General features: G+C 36.4%; 2 protein-coding genes across 4 annotated transcripts in view; one reads left to right on the top strand and one right to left on the bottom strand.

Moving 5' to 3' along the window:
• Positions 1 to 92: 92 nt before the first annotated feature.
• SVIP (small VCP interacting protein) lies at positions 93 to 9,545 on the top strand. Its single transcript, XM_021717787.1, has 4 exons — positions 93 to 206; positions 1,978 to 2,028; positions 2,538 to 2,651; positions 6,934 to 9,545. The coding sequence occupies exons 1-4, from the start codon at positions 93 to 95 to the stop codon at positions 6,946 to 6,948; spliced, it is 294 nt and encodes a 97-aa protein (XP_021573462.1). The 3' UTR covers positions 6,949 to 9,545.
• Positions 9,546 to 15,188: 5,643 nt separating this feature from the next.
• The window catches only part of GAS2 (growth arrest specific 2), a 141,138-nt gene continuing 133,440 nt past the window's right edge, over positions 15,189 to 22,886 (bottom strand). For all 3 annotated transcript variants that reach the window (XM_008068498.1, XM_021717788.1, XM_008068497.1), the window contains one exon: positions 15,189 to 16,392. In XM_008068498.1, coding sequence (XP_008066689.1) covers positions 16,174 to 16,392 — 219 coding nt within the window. In that variant the 3' untranslated portion in view covers positions 15,189 to 16,173. The remainder of the gene's footprint in view (positions 16,393 to 22,886) is intronic.

Consider the following 22,886-nt stretch of genomic DNA (forward strand, 5'->3'; position numbering starts at 1 on the left):
GGCGGGGGGGTGGGGAGGGGACGTCCGGAGAGGCGGTCGTGGGGGCGACGGCAGACGGCGGTTTCTCCGTGAACTGGGTGATGACCTGAGAGATGTGCCTTTTTCTGTGTCTGTACCAGCTGTTTAAAGAAGGTGCTCGGAAAGTCGGCGTGTGGGGCGGTTTATGCCGCAGTGATGTCTTTTCAGTCTGCGTCCCGTTCTTCGAAGTGCTTCCTTTAAAAAGTGTGTCTTACGACCTGTCATCCCAGCGCTTGGGGAGGCCGAGGCGAGGGGCTTGCCTGACGCCGGGGGTTCGAGACCAGCCCCGGGCAACTTGGCGAGACCCCAGTTTCTACCATGAATTTTTAAAAAATGAGCCGGGCGTGGTCGCGCGCGCCTGTAGTTCCGGCTCCTGGGAAGGCTGAGGCGGAAGGATCGCCGCAGCCCAGCAGGTGGACGTGAGGGTGTCCCTGCGCTCCAGCCTGGGCGACGGAGTAAACCTCCGAATCAAAATAAAGATAAAAATACAGAGTAGCACCAAGTGTGCCGTTTGTAAGGTTTGGATATTTAACAAAAATACTGGCACCCATTTCCATGTGGATTGCAGGCAAACAAGGACTACATTTTTAATGTATCTCTGCTCCCTGAAATATTGGGGATATATTTATATTACAATGTTTGCTTGTTTATTTGAAATGTAACTTGAGCCAGGGGGTGTGTGGTTCAAGACATGGATGTACTTTTGGAGGCTTTCTGTTATAAGCCGTAGCTTTACGTGGGCACTCCTTACAGGGGGTTAACGTAGAACACGTAAATTCTTTTTTTTTTTTCCTATCTGGCAAAAAAGATAATTGAAAAAATGAGATATTTAGGGGAGCACATTAACTCTTCAGTCATTAGATTATAGGAACTAAAATTTTAGTTTCTCCAAGTGCGATGTGGGGAAGCTCAACTTCTCTTCGTTGCTGCTGTTGCTTTTAAATAGTGTTAATTTTGTCTGATTGTTGATAAAATACAATCTGTCAGTGTTTGTTAAGTCCTCCCCATCCCCCATTCTGCTCTCTTCCTTTGATAACTACATGGCTCACTGCTCCGAGGTCACTTTATCAGTGAAGCTTTTCCTTAGGACCCTAAACGAAATAGATTTCCCGCTAACCATGCACCCATCCTCTCATTTCTTATCCACCACATTCTGTATACAGTGTTTCCCCCAAAGCACTTACTACCAGCTGCAGACATTTATTTACTTGATTTTACTTGTATGTGTGGCCTTATTGGAACTCAAGTTTCATGTGGGTGGAGATGTTTATATTTTTTTCACTGCTGTATCCCCAGCACCTAGAAATGTTCCTGAGGCATGGTGGAGCTCAATAAATATTTGTTCCTTAGATGAATGTGTATTGTGGTATGGAAAATGGGAGTTATTAGTTAATGCCGGTCTTCAAGAAAATACTACCTACTGTCTTATGTGTTTAAAGACTTTGTAATTAAGTTTGCATGATATAGAAAAACAATACTCACTGTTTTCTGACATGGAACTGTACTTCTCATAAGTTTACTCTAATCCTTACCATCTTACACAATAAAAGTAGCCCACTTCATTCATGAACCTCTCTTGTAAACACCAGCCTACTTCAGACTCCTGTTTAACTGACAGTACTAAACTATATATTTCCCTCCTTGTATTTTTAAACCCCATTTGTGTAATTATTGCCCCAACTAGCTGGCAAGCCTTTTTTAAAAAAAAAAAAAAGAAAGAAAGGAAATAAATGATCACTATAGGCCAACCTGCTTGTATTTATCTCAGCATATGCTGACTTGAAGGTATACTGACTAGGAGAATGAAATTGAGAAAGTTGAGCAGTGGCATTTTTTATAAGACATTTTTGAGCCAGTACTAAGTATTCCGTAAATTGTTACATTTGAAGTGTGGGTGTATAGTTTATCCATGATAATGTTTGATTTTATTTTAAAACATTTCCTACACATTTTCCTTAGGAAGAGAAAAGAGCAAAGCTCGCAGAGGCTGCAGAGAGAAGACAGAAGGAGGTAAGGTTAAAAATAAAATTCTGCCTGCTTAGATAATTATGTGTTTATGTTTTTTTCCCTCCATAGATGTCTGTTGCTTATGTAAACGGTGCCTAATATCCTACAAAATTATACATAAAGATAATCATTTTCTAAATGATTTCCATGTTTCTGTATATTGCCTTAATATATTTACATGATTAACTATATGAAAATTAACTAACAGATGTCTTCTATAAATTGAGATGCTCCTATAATAACATTTTTCCTTGGGATAAAATGGCCATGCCGTGTAAAAACACTGACAGGTGTGAAGCAAGTTTAAGGGGAAATTTCATAGTGTTGCAAAATGTCCAATGAAGAAATGATAGTATATTTTATGTAAGGCTGTGGTAGAAATATTCTAATTATGTGTTAAACCAACTCCTTATCTCCATAGAAATACCTGAAAAGCAAAAGACAAACAAAATTTTGCACACTGGATACTGATTTTGACTTTTTTTCTATAACTTTTATCAAATTTCTTAAAGGCTGCATCTCGGGGGATTTTGGATGTTCGATCTGTGGAAGAAAAGAGAAAGAAAAAAGAAAAAATAGAAAAACAAATTGCCACATCTGGGCCACCACCAGAAGGTGGACTTAGAGTAAGTATTACAGTTTACTTAAGGTTTAACTTAACTGGCATTTTTAAAAACTTAAGTAGTCATCCATTCAATAATGTTGTCTTAAAATGCATTAACAGTAGAGGTGATGGGGTGATGAGTATACTTAAAGCTCAGCTGTCTGCATCCAAAATAAAAAAGTGCATTAACAGAAAATTTTGAAGTAATTTAAAAGCATGAATAGCATAGATCAGAAGAGGTGCCAGTTTATTTTAACATTTATTGGAATGGATTGGCTTTCTTTTTCCCAAAATGAATAAAATACATCTTTCCAACATTATATTTTGATATTTTTATACTTAATTCTAATTTTAAAAATGTCAAAAAATTAAGCAATATGGAAAAGTCTAAAGAAGAAAATAAAAATCATGCAAATTTAGTGTCATTTTACAGACATTTTAATCCCCATTTACATAACAACATAATTGAATTGGATTACACTATACATTCTGTCTCACAGCCTAAATTTTTTTAACTCAGTTATTTGATATCTTTCATCTATAGTTATGTAACATTAGTTTGGATCAGAGGATATACAGTTGTTGGTGTGACACAGGTAATTCTCCAGGTGCCAGTCACATAGCTAGACAATGGGAACATAATAGTGGACACATTAAGCAAGGTCTTTGAACTAGGGATCTTTATGATCTAGCAGAACTCTAAAGGACTCATTTTACATGTTAAAGCTCAGGAAAATAGTGGTTCCAATATTAAGGTTTTATGCTTAGTCCATTTTTTTTGGGGGGGGGTTGGAGTCTCACTCTATCACCCAGGCTGGAGTGCAGTGGCACACTCACAGCCACTGCAGCCTCAACCTCCTGGGCTCAGGCGATCCTTCTGCTTCAACCTTCCAAATAGCTGGAACTACATGCATGTGCCACCACACTCAGCCAATTTTTTTATTTTTATTGTAGAGATGAAGTCTTGCCAAGTTGTCCAGGCTGGTCTTGAACCCATGGGCTCAGGCAATACTCTAACCTCGGCCTCTCAAAGTGCTGGGATTATAGGCATGAACTACTGCGCCCAGCCTCTTAGACCATTTTTTTTTTATTTTTGAGTTGGAGTCTCATTTGGTCGCCCAGACTGGAGTGCAGTGGCCGCTCCCGGCCACCGCAGCCTCGCCTGCTGGGCTCTGGCAATCCTTCCGCCTCAGCCTTCCGAGTAGCCGGAATTACAGGCATGTACTACCATGCCCGGCTGATTTTTTTGATTTATTGTAGTGATGAGGTCTCGCTGCCCAGGCGGGTCTCGAACCCGTGGGCTCAGGCAATCCACTCACCTCAGCCTCCCAAAGGCGCGAGATTACAGGCTGAGCCACCAAGCCCGGCTTCTTAGACCATTTTTAAAGGAAATACTTTTAGTAAGCATATTTATGAAAGGGACAGTGTCTTTCATTTTAGTTACTTATATTGAACCTATCAATAATTATGAGTACTAATTTTTAGCTGATTCATTGTCTTTGCAATTCAGCTTTGTTTTTAGCTCTCGAAACCACACACACACACACACAGACACACCAAACATGCCCATGTGCTCACACATGCCTGCACTCGCGCCACTGACTTATGGGGCAGGCAGCTATTCTAAGCAGATGGCTCAGGAATATTACAAAGAGATAAGAGTTATCTGTGCATATTTTACTCTTATAATTTATTTCATCTGATTTCATCTAATGAATGACATTTTTTAAAGTTTATTTTTTTTTACGATGAACATTTAACAATGTATCAAATAGTTGGTTTCAAGATTAAGGTAAATAAGTGTGACCATTTTGCTAATGTTTTTTATACCCCTGGGATGGAACAGAATAGATCTATGCAAAGTAAAACAGCTGGAAGACAACAAAGTCAAATCTTTATCAGAAATATAGAGTACTTCTTTCAATATTCTGTTAAGATAAAGAAGTGTGTCCCTAGTTTTGCTTCATATAGGGTTCTCAGAAACAAACACAAACTTTTGAAAATTAAATTGTGGGATCAGAAATGTTGAGATCCACCGTTTCATAATAGGAGAGGTGGAAGTATTTAGACTCTCATATAATGCAGTAAGAAACCAACACTTTAATCAATACTTAAATAGAGAAGATACTTATTTCAGATTTTCTAGCCTAATAAATTTAACATCAGTTTTTAAAATTTAAGAAATAAGGGGCTTTCTTAATTAAACTTAAAGATTCCACACTCTGAAGCCTGTAGATTAAAAAGAAATTAGTCCTTACATTATCTCTGGTACCCTCAAAAATGTTCAGAATGAAACACATTTAGTATTAAATTTAGAACTTTTATTTCTTTTTTTTCTCCTTATAAGAAATCTCTCTGGCCCCCTTAGGGGCAGGGGGACTTTCTCGAAAAGAGTAGTCGTTCTCAGGAACCACTGCTTTTACCCACTGTGGGTCAGTTTTCCTTGGAATATTCCTAATCATCTCTATTGCCAAGACACTAGCCTTAAGGGACATGCTCCTTCCCCCTCAACTATGTGCAAAGCACATTAAGAGCATGAAATTCAAAAAAAGTATTTGGAGGCTCAGGTATAAAAAAAGGGAAAATACAAGGCAGAAAGTCACTTAATCCTCAGACCACTTGGCCTAGGGTCTCCTTTTAGGACTGCTGTCCCGCCTGTTCCATAAGCTGACCTGAATTATCCTAGAGAATAACTAAATCTCTCCTTACTAGACTCCACAGTATGAGGAAAATATTTCCTTCTGCTATCTTCATACCTTCCATAAATTCATCTTCTGACCAGCTCTGCCTCTTCCCAGGATAATTACCTTTACCTTAAGAAATCAATGTGATGACTACATCAGGGTGCCAAGAACTGTCAGTAGAGAATATAGCAGCATGGGAGTCGTGGCAGCCTGCTAGTGCAGAGGCTCTCAACTCTGCTGCTGTACACTGGAGTCTCATGGGGAGCTTCCAAGAAAGACTGGTCATTGGGCTTCATTCACGCCGCTCAGCATCTCTGAGAGTGGAGTTTAGCCATCAGGACTTTTTAAGCTCTCTGTGGTAGTCTAATAGGAAACCAGATGGAGCATCACTCCTTTAGTGTTTAGAACACTAGTCCAAAGAGATATGTTGTAGAAAGTAGAGTCCCATGGTAAAATACAAGTTAAAAACTGTTTAAAAATCCTGAATTGTATGTTGTAGACATTATCTCCTTCTTTGAGATAAAAAGGGGCTCAGAATTAAAGCCTCTCAGAAGTCACATGATAGAGAAAAGCATGTTTACTTAAACTTCAGTTCTCAAAATTTATTTAATATAGAGTTTTTAAAAATATATAACACCTAGTAATATTCCTTGGATGTACATGGAAAACTCTACTCAAGAGATGGTGATATATCTGTCTTCCCTATCCTTTGGACTCTTTCAGAGCCAGCCATCACAGATTTCATAAGCTTGGTTAAACAAACGAACAAGTGGAACCCTAACTCAGGCAAGGAAAAGACCTTGCCAAGCCATCATGTAGTAGTTTCTTCAGTTTCTTGACTCCCTGGCGCAAGCAATTTATTTTTATTTTGTGGTGTCTTTGTTTTTTGTTTTGTGGTGTTTTGCTTTGTTTTTCTTTACTGTTAATGGATATTTGGAATCTAGTGACAGAGAAACAGGTTCACTGTGCTGTGGCTACAAACTTTTGAGTCCAATGGATGGAACAACCATGCATGCAACGATTATAGGAGATGGGTTTATTACTTACATTCAGGCAGCAAGGAACCATGGAGCGTAAGGATTCATCTCCATCTGGTCTCCCAAAACTTAGGAAAGCTGCCCAGGGTTGGTGGCATCTCAACTGTGTGTGCCCCACTTGCGCCATGGGTAAGGGCCCCATGAAAGCAGCACCCCTTGAGTTTTATCACCTTGGTGCAGGGGGTGTGCTGCATGAGGCTACAGCATTGAAGGACATCCTGTTTTCAGAGAGGGACTGGAACAGCCTGGGCTGTTCTGGGCACTCTCTTATACCAAGATGCCATAGTCCCAGCACATTATAGTTATTCTTGAGAGGTACTGACAACACAGTAGGAGACAGTGGTCCTGCAGCTTTGCTCATTGATCTGACCAGATACTTTTTCTTACTTCTTTAAATTTTTAAACCATCATCTTATTTCTGACTTTTGACTGTAATGTAAACTAGTATTAGTAGCTGCTATTCATAAAAATATTTTGCATTTCTATATTCCATATTCCTTTTTTTGCCTGTTTGTTCATGAGGACATGGTTACATAACTCTGAATGAAACTTACTTTTCTGTCTATGTTTTAATCTTTTCTAGTGGACGGTTTCATAAAGCATAACGTGCGTGGAAGAGTCTACTGCCAATAACTGTTTAATATCTGCAATCAAGTGGACTTCCTCAATTTAAGTTTTTCTCTCTGAATAAGTGAAGATTCAGAATTTGTAATATTATTGCCCTTAAATGGAATGCTAAGTCTATATTGAAAATATTGAAAAAAAGTTTGATTTTCAAACTTAGAAAATGGCCAGACTTTTATTTTCCCACATTTGCTCTTCTTCAGTTAGTGGGTGATTTGCCATTTTTTTTAGTAGTTAAAAAATGGATTCAATATAGTGAATACTTAAACATTGCATGTACAAATTCAGCATACATCTCTGATATTAAAATTTGCAATTATATTTATATCCTTTATAAAATAAGCTAACTGCTTATATTTGTGCTGTTTAGCCTTGTATCTGTTTTTATTTCACTACATGTGAAGACTTTTGATTAAACTTTTGGATGTAGTGCCTTTAAACTGATCATCAGGGAAAATCTTGAAAAAAACACCATTTGAAGGGCTTTTGTGATGTAACACTGTACATTTTTATAACTTGGTAAGTCAAATATTTTGGGGCAAGTTTTTTTTTTGAATTTGTTTTATTTCTGTAGCTTATGAAATTAATACATTGTGTTTTACATCACAATAAGTTGCATTTGTTTGCAGAATTTAAAATTATATATTTGTGATACCATCAGAGGGCAGTGATGTACTATTGTATAATATTAGATGCAGCTCTATAAAGACCTCTGTAGTAATTGAATGAGTTAAGCTAATAATCTGAATGGGTTATAATGAGTGGTAATATATTTATCTAAATTTTGTGGGGTTTTTTTGTATTTATTAAAGAATGACCATAAGATTTATACAGATGTGAAATTGCCAAGGCAAGTATGAATGTATGAAAGAGAAACATGTAGGTACTGTATTTAAAAAGGTCTACTTCAAACAAAAAAATATTGGGAGGTAATTCTACACGATGCATAGTCGTAAAGTTTTTAGATCTTTGTACATTAGGAACATGAGTTTTATAGCATTTTTTTTTTTTGCTTTGTCTTCTGATATAATAATATGGTAAAATAAAAGAATTGCTACTAGACATTGAGATTACTAGCTTTTTGAAATGGCAAGGCTACATGCTGAGCCCTAAATTAGAATTTGCAGATACTAAGTGCCAATAGGAGCTGTCAAGTAGAGTTGCTCTCTTGCTTTACACAAATGGAGCCACTGTCTCACCCATCCCTCCCACAAGACTTATGTTAACTGCGGTTTATCTTGGTAATTGGAAGGAATTTGAACTATATAATATAGGTCTCTTGACTTCACAAGGAAAAATTACTTTTTCTATTATGGTATGAAATATTCTATGAATATTCAGGCAAAAAATATAGTTAGGCAGAATTGTCTTTACCCTTTAGAAAATTAATGCTATTTTTGTCTATAAAGGTTAGTGAAATCATTGAATTGTAGTGTAGAATTTAAATTTTCCACTTTATTAACATGTTTAATTTTTCGAAGACACAAAGATCATTCAGTGTTGAATGGGTATGGAACTAGAACTGTGCAAATTTTTTCTCCCATTTTAACATAGTAAGAAAAATTTCATCTTCACTACATCGTAATGAATTAGAACTTGGTTTGGTATAAACAAAAGGTTTACTTCCAGGAAGTTATAATGGCTGTTCCTAACAGCAGTTTAAACCTGGATGTCATGCTTACCTACTGTTGACCCATTAATGATAGTGAGGTAGATTGTTTTTTTGGAAAGAATGGGGCACACTGCTCCTTTCAACCAAGTCCTCCTTGACGAATGTGATTAGCTTTCCTGAAACCACATGGGTTGCAGGGGTTAAGGGGTGATCCCCAAATAGCAACATTGTTAGGAAAGGAAAGGGATGAGTGGATGCCTGATAAGAAACCAGAAAATGACTACTAAAAATATACAGGTGGTGCCCCCCAAAAATGTATATACGTTTTAAGTATGTTATTTACGTAAAAGATGGTGTTAATCAAATGAATGCTGACATCACAATGCGACAGGCAGGACAAAGAAAATGGCAGAAGCATGGTTGAGCAAACATGCTACACATTGCTCCCGTCATTAAACTTCGAAAAGTAACACATAGATAACATCTCTTAAACCATGTGTACATGTTTTGGCACCCCCTATATTTATATCTGGACATTTCTCTCGTAAAATTATGGATAAGTTCCTCAGAAAACCTTAAGTAGAAGCCAGTTTCTCATAATTCACAATTTAAATAGGAGAACATTATAATGCTTAATATGTCAATCAATTCCCCCAAGCAAATTACAGAAATATAAAAACAGTAAAATGCATATATGTAGTGTTAAATATAAAATGCTTAAATCACTGCTTCTTAATTCTATTCAAACTATTATTATGGCTGGTAGCAAAAAAAAAATTGTATGTAATTAAACAGTTCCTTTGTGACATACTGCATGTCTTTAAACATCTATATGTGATTCTGTTGGTCCACCATTTGTATTTGGAATATAATTTAATAGTTTTCCCACACATGATTTTGTTATAAATTCTGTATTGCTGTTTGGGAGATATAAATATACATTTTTGTCAATATAAAAATTGGCTTTGGCCATCTCTGTTAAATATTAACATTTCATCTTTACAAGGTCTTAAATAATTCGAATGTGGGCCAGTGTTTAGGGAAACCTCAGGAACACTTTGATCTCTTTGGAATTAAGAAGAGCAGCAAAAGCTGGGCATGGTGGCTGATGACTGTAATCCCAGTACTTTAGGAGGCTGAAACCGAAGGCTCCCTTGAGCCCAGGAGTTTGAGACCAACCCTAGGCAACACAGTGAGACCTGGTCTCTACAAAAATCTTTTTAAAAATATCCAGATGTGGTGGCGCCCGCCTGTAGTCCCAGATACTCAGGAGGCTGAAGTAGGATAGCCTGAGCCCAGGTGTCCGAGGCCACGGTACATCATGATTGATCGAGCTACTGCACTCCAGCCTGGGTGAAAGAGAGCCTCTGACTCAAGAAAAAAGAAGAGGTGTTTTACAATCCCTGGATTTATAGGCAGGCATGTTTATTTTTCTGTACTTTAAAGGAGAAATAATATCTGTCTCCATTTTTGGTAGATAAATATTCCTATAATAAAAATTCTTTGTATCATCCTTGGTACCCAGGGAGAATTGACATAAGCTTTGAATTTTCCTTTTTTTCCAAAAGTTTGACTTGTTTATTTTCACTGGTAAGAATTATGCTATGTCCCTGGAAGGAAAAAAGTAACTCTTGCCAGGTGTGAATACTAATTTCTGCATAAGCAGGTCAGTACAAGCTAGGTATGACTGACTGTGTTGAGACTTAAGGTGTATTTCTTTAACATCTTCTTCAGGCAAGCATCTCAGATTCTCTTAACTATTTACCATATGTGCTGTAAGCTAATTCAAATATGCTACTGTGGCTTTTTCCCCAATTTTCTAAAAAGCTACTTACCCAAAACTGTGCGTATATAGCAGACTGAAGAAGTTTGGGGTTGATGCAGAGAAGTTTGTGTTCCAATGACTCAAACACTTTAATCTTCTCACTTGACATGACTTTTTATTCTGTTCTCCCTTGTCTAGTTATGCTTCATCTTGCAAACATTGTCTCTAAATATGATCACCATGGTCTAAGAACTGAATACTTGTAAATTCCTTGACCTTCAAATAGGCAAATATTTCTTAGGACACCAAAGGCACGATTAAGTTAAAAATCATAAATTGAACTATATAAACATTTAAAACTTTTATACTTCAAAAGTACTATTAAAAATGAAAAGGAAAACCACAAACTGAGAAAATATTTGTAATAATACATTAGAAACAGGTTATACCCAGAAGATAGCTCCTACAACTCTGTAAGATAATCCAATTAAAAATGGACAAAAGAATAGCATTTCACCAATGAATCTATAAAACAACCATTGTGTGTATGTATACCACATTTTCTTTCTCCATCTGTCGATGGACACTTGGTTGATTCCATATCTTGGTTATTGTGACTAGTTCTGCAATAAACATAGGAGTGCAGCTATCTCATATGGATTTTATTTCCTTTGAGTATATACCCACCCAGTAGTGGGATTGCTGGATCATATGGTAGTTCTATGTTTAATATTTTGAGGAACCTTTGTACTCTTTCCATAAAGACTGTGCTAATTTACATTATCATTAATAAATAGTGTATAAGGGTTCTCTCCAGACACTTGTCTTTTTGTGTGACCCTAATATTCGAATCCCATACTTCATACTGTTGCCCAGTTTGACCACTGGTTTTCTTAGCAAATTATAGGTTACTGATTAGCAAGGTCTAACTGAGACTTGAGCAAGGATGTCTCAGAACTGAAAAATCTGTTTTCTCCAGTGTGTCCTCAGACAAGGCCAACTATTCCACAGGGGAGTTGTAGGGCTGGCTATGACAACCTAAAATCATACATCTCCTAGGAGTAGCCAAACTGAGGCATGAGTAAAGGTAATGGATTCTACTATCTACCCCTCTTCAATATTCTATGACAATGTAAAAATCTTTTCTGTTTTAAGTATTTTGAATAAGTATCTATATATATAGATCATGGATACTTACATCCTTATCAAATACTGTATCAAGAAAGCACTCAGTGAAAGGTGATAGTACATTTATGTATGTTTTCTTTTTGTTGTTATTTTCAATGTATCTTAGGAACAGAAAAGATAGGAAAAAAAGCTGCCCCAAAGCAAGAGAGAAGCATTTAACAGTTCTGATAAATGTGTGAGGACCTAAACTTTAAAGCTGAAATCAGGTTCATAAAGAAGATCGGGGGGGAGGGGGGAATGGCACCATTAGTCATTAAGGGAATGCAAATTAAAACAAAAAAGACACTAGCTTCTTTTCCCTCCAATGGCTATAATCAATAAAAGTGATCACAGCAACTGAAAAAGTGGTCCCCAAATACCTAATATATAATATGAATTACTATTAAAGAAAGTAAACACATAACAATGCAATATAGCAGTTATCAGTCATCAGTCTAGTTAATTCGAGGCTCCTTCCAACTCCCACTTTTTTTTTTTAGAATTTATTTATTTATTATTTATTTATATTTTAAAGATGTGGGGTACAATTCAGGGCTAGGTATACAAATGTTCATTTTGCAGGTACCCTTGTTGATGAGGTGTGCCCCTCCCTCCCCTGGCAGTTTCCCTCAACTGCCAATCCCAACCCCCACCACCCCCAGCAGTTTCCCACTACTCCCAATCCCTTTCTTTTAGTATTATGATAATTGTTCAAGGTTCACTTATAAGTGAGAACATATGGTACTCTGTTCTTTGTTTCTGTGATAGATCACTGAGTATGATAGACTCTAAATTTATCCAAGTTGCTGCGAAGTCCATATGTTTGTCCTTATTTGTGGCTGCATAATATTCCATTGTATATATGTACCTCATTTTTTAAATCCAGTCCCGCTTCCGTGGGCACCATGGTTGGTTCCATGTTTTTGCTATTGTGACCCAACTCCCACTTCTAAGATGCTTTTATGCACAGAGGTTTTGACATTACAGATAACACAGCATTGAATTGTGCATCTGAAGACATGAGTTTTAGACTCATGTTTAACTTTGGGAAAATTTACCTGGTTTCCCTACCCATAAAATCAGAGGACTTGATGTACTTTTTAATTTTCCACTTCTGAGTTTCTATTGAGGTTTGGCCAGTTTTACTCCACTCTGATTAAAAGTCATGGAGTATCAGATTTTAAGAAAGAAAAGCAATGGAATTACAGCCATGCATGTTTGATCTTAGGGAAATTACTTAAAATTTCTGATGCCTTATGACTTGTAAGGGTAAAAAGAGAAGATAATAAGATTTAATAACTTTATGGTTATTGCGAAGATACTTTGTACATTGGAGAACATTGATCAGTTTCCTCCATCGTAGATCTAGAAAAACTGATTTCATGCTTTGTTCTGAGACATTCAATGCTCTTGAGAAACCATGAGGACAAAGATAATTTTCCATAACATGATCCAAAGGAAGGAATCTGAGAAAAAACTTAATCACAAGTCAGTTTAAATTAGTCTTCTCACCAGTGTTTAAATGTTTTGTCTTTTCAGTGACTGTTCAGCAGCTTATTAGGTAAGCATTGTATCTTGGATAGTTTTCATGACTTGGATAGTTTCATGAAAGTTCTTTCCTTTGAGTTACATTTGAATTTTCTCTCCTTATTCACCCTGCATCTATTTTTCTTGGCTAATAATCTCTAGACAACTCAGATAACAGTTTCTTCAAATAATTTCTTTACAGTAAAAAATGAACACTTCCAGTATTCCTGAAATCATTCCTTACAGGTCACTGATTTAAATACCTTTACTGCCTATTTTGTAGGGATTTTATAGGATTTGCCCCCACTCACATCAGAAGAAACTGAGTGACTATGATAGTGGTCTCTTAGTAACTTGAGAATCAGCCTAGCTTTCTCAGTGTTTCAGTATTAGTTCTGACTGTGGTCATTTCACTCTTTACTTACTTGAATTTCTGTAGATACTTTTTTTCTGTTCTCAACCAAATTTCTGGACTACTTAGACTTTTAACTCTTTATTCATTCAATACAGGAGCCCTCTCTTCATTGTTCTTACTCAGATCTTACATCAAGCTGAGAATAAGGTGACACTAGCTTACATCAGTCTACTTCCCGGCTAGTTTTCAATAAGGAGTTAATGATTAAGAGCCTGGGTATAGTTTCATTTTTTCATGTCCCTGTTCAGTACTACTCAGCTAACAACTAGGCTCCAGTGTCAGGTGTGACCATGTTCATAGCTACAATTAAAAGGCCATCTTAGATGTGGTGTAGGCATAATAAGCCCTTCCAAATATGTTCATGTCCTAATCCCCAGAACCTGTGAAAATGTTATATTATGTGGAAAAGGGGTATTTTTTTAGATGTGATCAAATCAATGATCTTAAAGTAGATTACCCAAGTGAACCCAATCACATTACATGTGTCTTAAAAGCAGAAAACCTTTTCAACCTATGGTTAGAGAAAAAGATGTGAAGAAAGAAGGAGGGTCAGAGAGATGCTACATTTCTGGTTTTGAACTTGGAGGATGGAAGTCCTAAGCTAAGGAATACAGGTGACCTCAATAAGGTAGAAAAGATTCTCTATCTTTTGGTTTCTCTTCTGAACTCTTCAGAAATGACTACAGCCTTGATAACACTTTGATATAGGCCCATTAGACTATGTTGAACTTCTGACTACAGAAATGTAAGATAATAAATTTGTGTTAATTCAGCTACCAAATTTGTGGTAATATAAGCCAATAGATAAAGAGATTAATATTATTTTTGTTAAGCTATACTTTCTGAACTAAATTAATGCAATTTATTATTATTATTATTACCATTCTATTTTTACTTTTTAGAGACAAGGTCTTGCTCTGTCACCCAGGCTGAAGTGCAGTGGCTTAATCTTATCACTATTAAAGGTATAGCTATATTTATGGGAAAAGTGTAAGCACAGGAAAAAAATTTTGATGAAAATATTGTCATGGCCATGCTTTCTTAAGCTTTGGCCCCCTCTTCTCCCTTGAGGAGGTGAATCACCTCTCTCTCTCTCTCTCTAATTTACTTTCTAAATAAACTATATTTTCTAATCTGAAAATATTGTCATTATACAGAGAAATTCAGTGTTACTATTAGTTACGCAATTTAAATATTAAATCATTTAATGTTGCATTTTCAAGGATATTAGAATTATTCACTACACCAAGGTAGGCTTATCACCTACAAAGACTGCAGGTATATTTATTTATAATTTAGATTTCACTGACTTTTTTTTCCCTAGAATGATTAGCACTGCTTCTATAACCACAAAATTATACCATACCTGTTGTATAAAAACTCCCTGGTTAACAGATTGTATATGTTTTGACCTAAATTGATCATGTGACAAATTCTTCCTCCCTAACTTTTTGAAGCAAGAAAAGTAGGGTTTGGTTTTGTTTTGTTTTGTTTGCTGAAATTGAAAAATTATTTCTGCCTATCTTTTTTATACTCAGGGCAGCACTTAAGTTATAGTGTATGATAAAATCTAAACCCTCTGCTAAGGAGAACTGAAACGCCACCATTCACCTCCCAAAGTGAAGTGCTAGGTAACCCTCATTTAACTCTTCTTATAACTCTCAGAAAAGTCTTCCATTTGAAGATTAACTTTATTTCAGAATGAAGCATGATATGGAGACAGATAATATTTTTAAAATTTATATTTTTAATTTTTGAATCAGTGAGGACAATAGTTTGCTGTTTATTGGTACAAAACAGCCCTGTCCCGGGTATACAAGGGCATACATAAGTCTGTAACATCATTAGCTACAGTGGATTTACTTTACTAGACAGCATAGCAAAATAGGATTAACTAAAGATATATTTTATAAGAAAATGCTTTAAAATAACATGAAATCAATGAACATTTGACTGTACAATTTCCTTGTCAAAATATAAATGTCAGCTTATGTGTGTGAATTACACTAAAGTCATTCTAAACACAGCCATGTGCTCAGGAATGTGGGAGACAATTCATAAGCTATTCCCTAAGGGGGTATATTGAGAACTTCCAAAAGTACCCCAGAAATTTGGTCATAGATAGATATACTTTAAGGCAATCTTCCAAGTGAATGTAAACTTTTCTGAAGTGGCCTTTCCAGTAAAGTATTACTTTTGTGACTACTCTGTATTTATCTGCCATACAGATAGGGTATTTTTAGTAGCACATCATCTCACTAATTGTCATTTTGTAAAAAATAGTTTAAAAATCCTGCATTTGTAAAAAATGTCTGGGGTGCTTTTACTCATGGATATAAAGCAGGCACTTTCTGTTGACTTACTGCAAATCCTAAATGTGTTCTCCTAATAACAGTTTTTATCTCTAGCTAGTACTGTGTTCTTAATATTGTTTGTGGTCTAAATACTTTGCTTACACACTGGGAAATAATTTGCCTACCATTTGTCTAATTTAAATCTGAGTTTAAAATTTATTTTAATAGGTCATATTCTACAGAAGCCTTAAAAATAAATAGTGCTACTCTTTGAACATTTTTTAATATGATGACATTTTTGTGTCTGTTACACCCTTTTCCAAAGGAGTTTTCAGAGCATATGAACTAAACTGACTACACTGGAGAAGTGGATACGGGCCATTGTAAGAGTCCCCTTGTAACTAAGAGACCACTTAGTTTCATTTAATCTCCTTCTTAGCCTTATAATTGGCAGAGACCACCAAGTAATTATCTGGATTCATGTCCTTAAGAGTTGGAGATTTGCTTTGGATGGGGGATGTTTTGCCATCCACACGGGAGATCTGCAGCATTCGGCAGGGGTCGTGTTTCAACAAGTACCCTGCAAAAGTTTCCCATCCTCCTCCCACACGGACCATGACATGTTTGTTGTGCAGCATCTGAAATAAAAGAAAAGCAAAAGCGTTACATTGAGAATTCTTACAGGATCTCGAATCAACTCCCTGTTTTAGTGAAATTCATGTTTTTATTTGTCTTGTATCTCAGCCCCAATTGCTTTTCTACTTGGTGCACAGTGTCTGAGTTAGCATATAGTTTATGAAAGCAACCTTTTTTTTTTCTGTGTAAGTGGATTTGAGGGTAAATGTCCCCAAGATCCAGCTTTGTTGTGTTATGGGAGCCAGCATCTATGTATAATTTTTTGGTCTAATGGTGCCTGGAGGCTTCTCAGACATCTGATATTCCATTATAGCTTGTATCACTGCCTCTGATTCCTGCCTGCTGCCTCAAGTTAGTCCTTCATTCCTCCCAGTTTTATTCCCCTCTGAACCAAGACTTACAAGACCATGGAAATGTCTGCTACTGAATTATAATGCTAACAATCACACACATATTCAACATAAAACAGAGTTGAAAATGCACTCAAGAAATATTGAAGTCTTCCCTGGTCACTGTCTGAACTCTTCAAGGCAAGGTGTTTTTGAATAATTTTTTTTTTCCTTTTCCCTTACTCTTCCTAATGACTCTAAAATATATCTTTAAAAAAACAAACAACAACAAAAAACTTACCTCCAGGTCCAGGAGCTATCTAGAACTCCAGATTAACAAGGCTATAGATTTTAAAAGTTAAGAATGTATGTTTAATTATATGTAGTAAAAACATGTCAGAGTTGTGGAGATCTGGCATGAAAAGCCGAAAGAATTTGACTTTGGCTTATTTCAATATCAGAAAATTTAAAATTAAGGGGAAATGCACAATCACCAAAGACCCTGCTGACCCCCGTCTTGCCTGCAATATGGATCATGTAGCCTTGGAAAGGGGGTGTATTTGTAAGAGCAAGTCTTGGCAGTCATTTTCATTGTAGAGTCTAAAAAATCTATTTGAATTTTTCCCATTCTGTGTTGCCTGACATCTAGACTTCTTTTAACTTTCATCTAGTGAAGATGATTGTGCTCTTACTACTTTCATTTAACCTTTGAGAATTTAATGAAAGTTTTGACCCCACTCTCCATATGCCTGCGTCTACAAAATTGTGCATGTGTGTTTGTGAGTTTCACAAAATCTCATAAGTCCATCAACGGACTCAAACTAAAAAACCCTGACTTATGTTGTTGACATGAAGCAGTTTTCAAAATCAAATATTGTGCAAAGTAACAACAATCTAATGAACACCAGCAATTAAAACTATCAGATCCACAAGAATTAAATGTAACTCTACTAATTATTCTCATTTAGAGTATTAGAATGTTAGGATAGAAAAAAAGAAAATCTTAGAAAACATCTTCTAGCTAGAAGTCTTTAAACCTATTTTAGTATCAGATTCTACTCATTAAGTAAAATCTCAAGAAGAACCCATGGAATATATAGCAGATAAAAAAGATTCAGGATTTAGCTTGTAGCTATTTTGTGTTTCCCTGTCCTGCCAGGGGTACCATGTTCTTCTTTTACAGATGAGAATACTGATGAGCAGCTCTTTGATTTGATTTGCTCAGCCAGATGTTCTGATTGCAGTCTAGGGCTTTTCACATGACAGTTTCTACTTAAGAAATAACATCCACCAGGACTTTTATAATTTGAGCCATGTACTCCCATCCCCACAAGTTTCTGTATGTGCTTTTTCCAAAACATGAAGTCACTGGGACAAAAATTGCAAAGGCAGTGTCAAAATAGCACTTTGACCCTTTCTCCCACTGTTCCACAGAGCAACTTCGCCTATTTGTTGAAGTTCTGGCACCTTCCAGCTCTGCAAATTGCATTGAAGAGTTGCCTCCAAACATCCTCGGTATGAATGCCTCTGGCAGACTGCCCAAGTTCATTTGACTGCTTGTGAGCAGGCTATTTGAACCAGAAAGAACCACCAGTCAGAACAGTTTGTGAGCAATTTTGAGAAGCAGTGACACAATTTTCATTTAGGCACACATTCTGCTTGCAGATTTCTTAATGAATCCATAGGACCATGCAAAGTAAATATTACATGAAATATACTGAATGTGACTGACACAGGAATTAAATTTCTACTCTAAGTATCTTGACCTATGTATATATGTATTTATCCAAAATACTTAAAATAAAATAAAAAACTTTTTACATCTTCACAGAAGATATTGATCAATATTGATTCCATACTGAAGAGGAGTAAATTGCGGAATCCATTACCTTTACTCATGCCTCAGTTTGGCTACTCCTGGGAGATGGAAAGGTTTTAGGCTTCCACAGAAAATCTTAACAACTTCCCTGTGAGGTAGGTGGCCTCGTCTAAGGACACACTGGAGAAAGGAGATTTTTCAGTTCTGAGACATCCTTGCTCAAGTCTCAGACCTTGCTAATCAGTAACCTATAATTTGCTAGGAAAACCAGTGGTCAAACTAGGCAATAGTTTTAAATGTGGGATTCAAATATTAGGGTCACACAAAAGATAACAAGTGTTTGGAGAGAACCTTTATACACTATTGATGATAATGTAAATTAGCACAGGCTTTATGGAAAGAGTACAAAAGTTCCTCAAAGTATTAAACATAGATCTACCATATGATCCAGCAATCCCACTACTGAGTATATATCCAAAGGAAATAAAATTAGTATGTTGAAGAGGTATCTGCACTCCTATTTTTATTGCAAAACTAGTCACAATAACCAAGATAAGGAATCAACCAAAGTATCTATCAACAGTTGAATGCATAGAGAAAATGTGATATATGTATGCAATGGAATATTATTCAGCCACAAAAAGAACAGAATCCTGTTGTTTGTGACAACATAGATGAGCCTGGAGGTCATTATGTTAAGTAAAATAAACCAGGCACTGAAAGACAAATACTGCATGATCTCCCTCATTTGTAGAATCTAAAAAATGTTGATCTCATAGAAGTAGAGAATAGAGTGGTGGTTAATAGAGGCTGGAGTGGTTGGTTGGGGAGGGTGATGAGAAGATGTTGATGAAAGAATCGATAATACTCGGTGATCTATCACAGAAACAAAGGGCTGAGTACCACATGTTCTCATAAGTGAACCTTGAACATTTACCATACTACTATGAGAAAGGGACTGGCAGTAGTGGGATACTGCCAGGGGAAGTGGGGTGGGGCACAACATCAATAAGGGTACCTGATCTCAAACCAGGCGAAATGGAGACCAAAGGGAGGCCCAAACTTTACCTGTGTGATGACCACTTGTATATCTAATCCTGAATTGTACCCCACATCTTTAAAATAAAAATATATATATAATTGCAGTTAAATGGGGGAATAAGTTGAAGACATCTATTGTGTTGCATGGTGACTACAGTTAAGGAAGATATATTGCAAAATGCAAAAGAGTGGATGGGAAGTGTTCTTGACACAAAAAATAACTATGTGAGGTAGTACATTTATTAGTTAGCTATATTTAGTCACTCTACAATGTATGTATATGTCGGAACATCATATTATTGATGATAAATACATACAATTTAATCTGTCGATGTAAATAAATAAGAGAGGACCCATATATAAAGTCTTTTTTTAAAAAAAGATATTAGGAACATAGAGATGTATAGCATTGATTATAGATATTTAAATTTCATGCCTTTTTTGTATATGCTCAATCTCAAAAACAAAAGTTTAATATTTACCAACTGCTCCAAAAAAACCCTCTACTATTTAAGAGCAAATCAACCTGCAATAAACCAAATTCTTCAAACTCTTTCCTTTCTTTTTTCATAATGCTTGACCTACAATGAACTCTTCCACAGCAGAGCTGCTGAGCTGGTTTAGAAGGAAGATTATACACGTCACTCAAGAACTCATTTCATCTCAGGGATTACTGACAGTAGACCAATTACAATTCATTGATCCTCTTACTTTTTGTTTTGGTCAGATCCATTTTCTGTTCCTTGATTCTTAACACTCTGCTCATTCTTCATCAGTCTACTGATGCATCCCTCTTGACACCTCTACTGGCTAATTTATCTGCATCTGTGTTTATCCTTTTTTCCACCTTTCTCTTCCCAGAAAGAAATTCTTCTATCCAAGCTCAATTCCCCCTCCTATGTTCTAATTCCCATTAACTCCCACTCTTGCTCTTATACATGCTCCTTACATCTGAGCTTTTTGATAGTTTATACTCGGTACCTTCACTTCTAACTTCATTCTACAATCTCAAACTACAGTACACATTGCTTCTACCCCTGTTTCTTAACTGACTTCTTGGAGAAAGGGAACCAGATGGCCCCTAGATGTATCCAATTCAATGGAAGGTCCATAATCCTTTTCTTTCTTGAGAACTCTATCAAGTAAGGTAGTATCTGGTGATAGTGACCACCGTCCCACTTGAAACTTGCTATTCCTTGACAACCTATGACAAGTCTGTTTCCTGAATTGCCTACTACCTATCTCATGTTCTTTCTCTGCCTCCTTCATAGATTCCATTTCTTCTACATTGTTAAGTGCTGTTGTTCTAAAGAACTCTGTCCTTTTTCTACTGTTTTCTGTCTTTAACTACTCTCCATTTGCAACCTCATGGTTTTCATTACCGTCTGCTTTTGTCTCCCAAATTCTAAGTCTAGCCCTTGCCTCTTCCCTGATATTCAAACATCACCTCCACCTAGAAAATTTTCCATGACCATCTCCCTTCTCAGATAAGTGCATCCTTCTTTGCTATGCTTATTTACCCATTATTTCATTGTGATATTCATCCTGTCATATTATAATGGCTGATTTGTCCGTACATCCGTTTTCAGAATATGTGAACTCTCTGACTGGAGGGATGATGTTTTTCTCATTTATGGAATCTCACATAAGAAAGCGCAGAATGTGTCAATACTGTAATCATATAATAATCTATTTTACTTATACTTCCATAGGCTATACTTACTTTGTCTAACCCATGATGTTATTATCAGTTTTTTGTGTTTTTTTTTTTGAGTTGGAGTCTCACTCTGTCGCCCAGACTGGAGTGCAGTGGCCGTTCCCAGCCACCACAGCCTCGACCTGCTGGACTCTGGCCATCCTTCCGCCTCAGCCTTCCTAGTAGCCGGAATTACAGGCATGCGCTACCACGCCCGGCTGATTTTTGATTTATTGTAGAGCTGAGATCTCGCCTGCCCAGGCGGGTCTCGAACCCGCGGGCTCAGGCAATCCACTCACCTCAGCCTCCCAAAGGCGTGGGATTACAGGCTGAGCCACCGAGCCGGCCATTATCAGTTTTAATCGAATTTTATAGATAGGAAAACTGATAGAAGTGAGGCTGCTTGGTCACATAACAAATTAGTAACAGAACTTGGACAAGAATCTTTTCTTCCATTATACCACACTCATGTATTCTGCAAATTTTGGTTTTCATATATGGTTAGTAGTTATTTACCAGTGATAATTTAACACAGGCAAGATAAGACACTATTAATATCAGAAGTAGTAGCAAGTAACTTAATCAGATTAACTGAACTAATTTAAAATGACTTACAGTATTATGTTTTAATAAACTCCAAATAAACATTAAATTTAATTTCAGAATATTATACTCTACTGGCCCTAATTATTTCAGAAATAAACATGTGTCAAGCATAGGTAATAGGATAGAATATATTCATAGACAGTTATCTGTTGGTATAAGTAGAAGGGGGCTTTGATCTCTGTTCAGTGTATATCTTACTGCTCTTTTATTTTGATGCTTCACAAAGTTGAACAATTTTGTGTCTACCATTCAAAAAGGTAGCCACTCTTGACTGGTAGCATCCATGTACATGTTAACTGAGTACGGGCATGAAATCATTTAACAATGGGGATATGTTCTGAGAAGTGTGTGGTTAGGCAGTTTCATCATCATTTGAATGTCATAGAGTGTACTTACACAAAAACTACCACACATCTAGGCAATATTATATAGTCTATTGTTCCTAGCCTACATACCTGAATGCTATAGGCAATTGTAATGCAATGGTAAGTAACTGTGTATCTAAACATAGAAAAGGCACAGTACAAATCTGGTTTAAAAATCTTTTGCAACTACCCTCATTGACTGAAATGTCCTTATAGAGTGCATGACTGTACTTAATATTGAGTATTTTGTCCTATGTTGTTGTCTGTTACATTTCTTCTCAGGAAAAAACAAAAACAAAACAAAAGAAAACAAAAAGTTAGAGTTGCTACCAGTTTCCACCAACACTATATGTTGCAAAGCAGTAGTTTTTACAGGTTAGGTTTTATTAGAACTGCTACCATTTTTTAAAATTGGTCTCATTCCTCTCTGTGCCTCTGATCCTAGCAAAGGGAAGCTCCATTTCTGACTTAACCAATATTTATTTCTCAGTGTAGAAGGGAAAACAAATAAACAAAAAGACAGTAACCAAAATCTTATTTCAACACTTCTCCCAGTGACCTTAACTGAAATTCTATAAGCATAATCCTGCTGTTGCAAACACTGTAAACAGTTTCTTTCCTCATGCCTGTGAGTGACACA

The sequence above is a fragment of the Carlito syrichta genome, unplaced genomic scaffold (genome assembly GCF_000164805.1).
Source record: "Carlito syrichta isolate Samal-C Ts95f unplaced genomic scaffold, Tarsius_syrichta-2.0.1 Scaffold311075, whole genome shotgun sequence".
Classification (NCBI taxonomy): Eukaryota; Metazoa; Chordata; class Mammalia; order Primates; family Tarsiidae; genus Carlito; species Carlito syrichta.